General features: G+C 37.0%; 2 protein-coding genes across 2 annotated transcripts; both read left to right on the top strand.

The window, feature by feature from the left end:
• Positions 1 to 559: 559 nt before the first annotated feature.
• Positions 560 to 1,859, top strand: LOC105155241 (GDSL esterase/lipase At5g22810-like). Its single transcript, XM_011071114.2, has 4 exons — positions 560 to 763; positions 871 to 1,104; positions 1,190 to 1,445; positions 1,554 to 1,859. The coding sequence occupies exons 1-4, from the start codon at positions 563 to 565 to the stop codon at positions 1,745 to 1,747; spliced, it is 885 nt and encodes a 294-aa protein (XP_011069416.2). The 5' UTR covers positions 560 to 562; the 3' UTR covers positions 1,748 to 1,859.
• Positions 1,860 to 2,498: 639 nt separating this feature from the next.
• On the top strand, positions 2,499 to 2,982 carry LOC110011509 (the record flags this gene model as incomplete). Its single annotated transcript, XM_020691693.1, has 2 exons — positions 2,499 to 2,770; positions 2,836 to 2,982. Coding segments are annotated over exons 1-2 (267 nt in total), but the record flags the coding sequence as incomplete, so codon positions are not given.
• Between the last annotated feature and the right edge of the window lie 9 nt (positions 2,983 to 2,991).

The raw sequence follows: 2,991 nt of genomic DNA, 5'->3' as shown, positions 1-2,991 counted from the left end.
ATATATATATGTATAAAAATATATATAATTTATTTAGTTGTGAGTGGATTAAAATAAATATTATTTTCTAAATGAAGAGAGAGAAATTCTGTAGTTTGTAAATGAAAAGAGAGAAATTTCAGTTTTGTCCCCCACCACTGTTACAAAATACCTAAAAACAAGACAAAAACGGGTAAAATGCTTAAGGCCAAACATTAAATCGATTTTGGGCTATCTCTGAGATGGCCCAAAACCGAAGCCAAACATAAGCGTAAAGTAATTTTCATAAATTAAGGAGTTTTTGGTAATATGCCCAAACAATAGAGGCGCTAGTGCAATTATCTGTAAAAGTTATGACTTCAAACAATTTTCACCTTTTCCATTAACTTCACTTTAAACAAGTTAGAGATAATCGCACGAACAGTCCATGGCGTTTGGTCATATTACAAAAGAGCCCCTCAGTTTTAAATAAAACACTACTCCTTTTCCAGCTACAGCCATATCTTACATAAAAAGTATTTCCTGATTTTAGATGGTGACAATAATTTCAAACATGTTCACAAAATGGAGGAATTTTCGTAATATGTTCAAACGTCAGAGGTTTATGTGTAATTTTCAAAGAATTTTCACCTTTTTAATTTCTTCAACTGCAGCTGAGAACCTTGGATTTACATCATATCCACCAGCCTATCTCAGCAAGCAAGCTAGAGGCAAAAACCTCTTAATTGGAGCTAACTTTGCCTCAGGTTCGTCAGGTTACTATGACACTACAGCAAAAATCTATGTAAGCACAGAAACATTACTCATGTTTAGGACAATTATGTGAGTAAAAAGCCCATAATGTTCGCATAGATCATAATGGTCTGAATTCTTGCATTTCTGGTTTTGTAGAATACTATTCCACTAAGCAAACAGGTGGAGCTGTACAAAGAGTATCAGAAGAAGCTGGTTGCACTTGTGGGGCAGTCCAATGCTTCATCCATAGTCAATGGTTCAGTCCATTTTGTCAGTGCTGGAAGCAGTGACTTTGTCCAGAACTACTACATTAATCCTCTTCTGTACAAGAAGTACACCACTGATCAGTTCTCTGACATTCTCTTGCAGTCATACACTAAATTTGTGAAGGTAACTCCAATGTTTATTTTGATAGGTGGAAGCTGACTCAACGTTACATTTTGAAAACATTTTCTGGTACCGTTTCTACATGCAGGAATTGTACAATTTGGGCGCAAGAAAGATGGGAGTGACGACACTTCCTCCACTTGGGTGTCTACCGGCGGTGATCACCATATTCGGGGAGGACCAAAACGTCTGCGTTGAGAAGCTAAATAAAGCAGCAATATCATTCAACAACAAGCTGAACTCCACATCTCAGAAGCTGCAAAGTGAACTCTCTGCTCTCAACCTCGTCGTCTTGGACATTTACCAGCCTCTCCACGACCTCGTCACCAAACCTACCGACTATGGTAACCGAAACCCCATTGCTTTTCTTTAAAACCATTCTCACATAGTTTTAAACTCCCGTCCAAAACTCTCTGCCACGAAATTAATAACAAAACACTATACATGTACAGGTTTCTTTGAAGCAAGAAAGGCATGTTGTGGGACAGGACTGGTGGAGACATCCATACTGTGCAATGCAAAGTCCCCAGGAACATGCAAAAATGCAACGGAGTATGTGTTCTGGGATGGATTCCACCCATCTGAGGCTGCTAATAAGATTTTATCAGATGATCTGCTGGCTGCTGGCATCTCTCTCATCTCCTAATGATTCTAACTACAAATTTCTTCTTCTTCTTATTCTTGTGTAATTCTCTTGTTTTAATTGTGTGTGATTTTCATGTATTAATAAATGAACAACTACTTTAATTGGGAGTGAACTGAATTGAGGTTTTTTTATCTGTTCATCATTAGGAAATTTCGACTTTTTCGAATTTGGCACTAGTTATTTTCTTCATAAATGCACGGTTCATTACATTATTTAATACATTCAAAATCTTCTAAGAAACAGGAAACTAGTTTATCTATATTCTTGATAGGACTCAAACCTATAATCTGTTAGTTACGAAGCTCATTATTTCCACTTGAGCAAAACCTCATTACTAGTCGGCTATTATTGTCAAAGAAACTTAAAGTTAGAGAATTTTTTTTTCCGTCACTTATATAATTATGAATGAAGAATACAAAAGTAAGCAAATCTGAGTCATACTCGAAAAATGATAAGAAGATAGTACAGATCGAATAAAATGAATCAACCTAAAAAATAAAGGAAAATAAAATAACTTGATTTATGGCGTGTGCGACATTCGTAAGTAAAAAATTGGACCACTAAATATTTCAAAATTAATTATTCACGACATGACTTTACGAAGATTTGAAAGCGACCAAGACTAAAATAATGGTAATTGTTGGTGTGATGTATATGAGAATTTATAAAAGATCTACATTGAAACATGTAATTATTTTGGAAAAGTTTAATTATGTTACTAAGAGTTGATTATCTAACAAAAATAAATCATGCAAAAATTTGAAGGGGTTGAGAAATTGAGTCTAAAGGGTATATTCGGCATTTGAGTTGAATTAGCTCTGGCAGGAGCGTTTATGGGTTTGGCAATAACACTAACACCCGCAATTTGAAAATCAAAGAGGGAAATTCGCGAAAAGAAGAAAAATGGATTACAGTCTGGCAGCACTGAAGCTGCTCTGCGTGCAACTGAAGAGCGCCGTCCAAACGCCGTCGCAGAACTCTTTCACTCTCGGCGGCATTCTCTTCCAACGCGCTTGGTTACAGGTACATAAGTGTTTATGCGTGTGTATATATTCACGGTGATAAACCCTTAACAAGAGGAGCTTCAGGGCATTCTCGTCTCTGCACCTTGCTCCACCGATAGTGGTGGGAATGGACAATTCCTCCTTGACGATGGAACCGGCGTAATTGAGCTAATACTCTCCGGAGACTTTCGCAGCCGCCGTTGGGAAGCAGGTCGGTCAATTAGTTTTCTAGTTTACTCC

The sequence above is a fragment of the Sesamum indicum genome, unplaced genomic scaffold (genome assembly GCF_000512975.1).
Source record: "Sesamum indicum cultivar Zhongzhi No. 13 unplaced genomic scaffold, S_indicum_v1.0 C00844, whole genome shotgun sequence".
Classification (NCBI taxonomy): domain Eukaryota; kingdom Viridiplantae; phylum Streptophyta; class Magnoliopsida; order Lamiales; family Pedaliaceae; genus Sesamum; species Sesamum indicum.
Note: the sequence above shows the minus strand (reverse complement) of the source record. Positions and strands in the feature narration are given on the sequence as shown.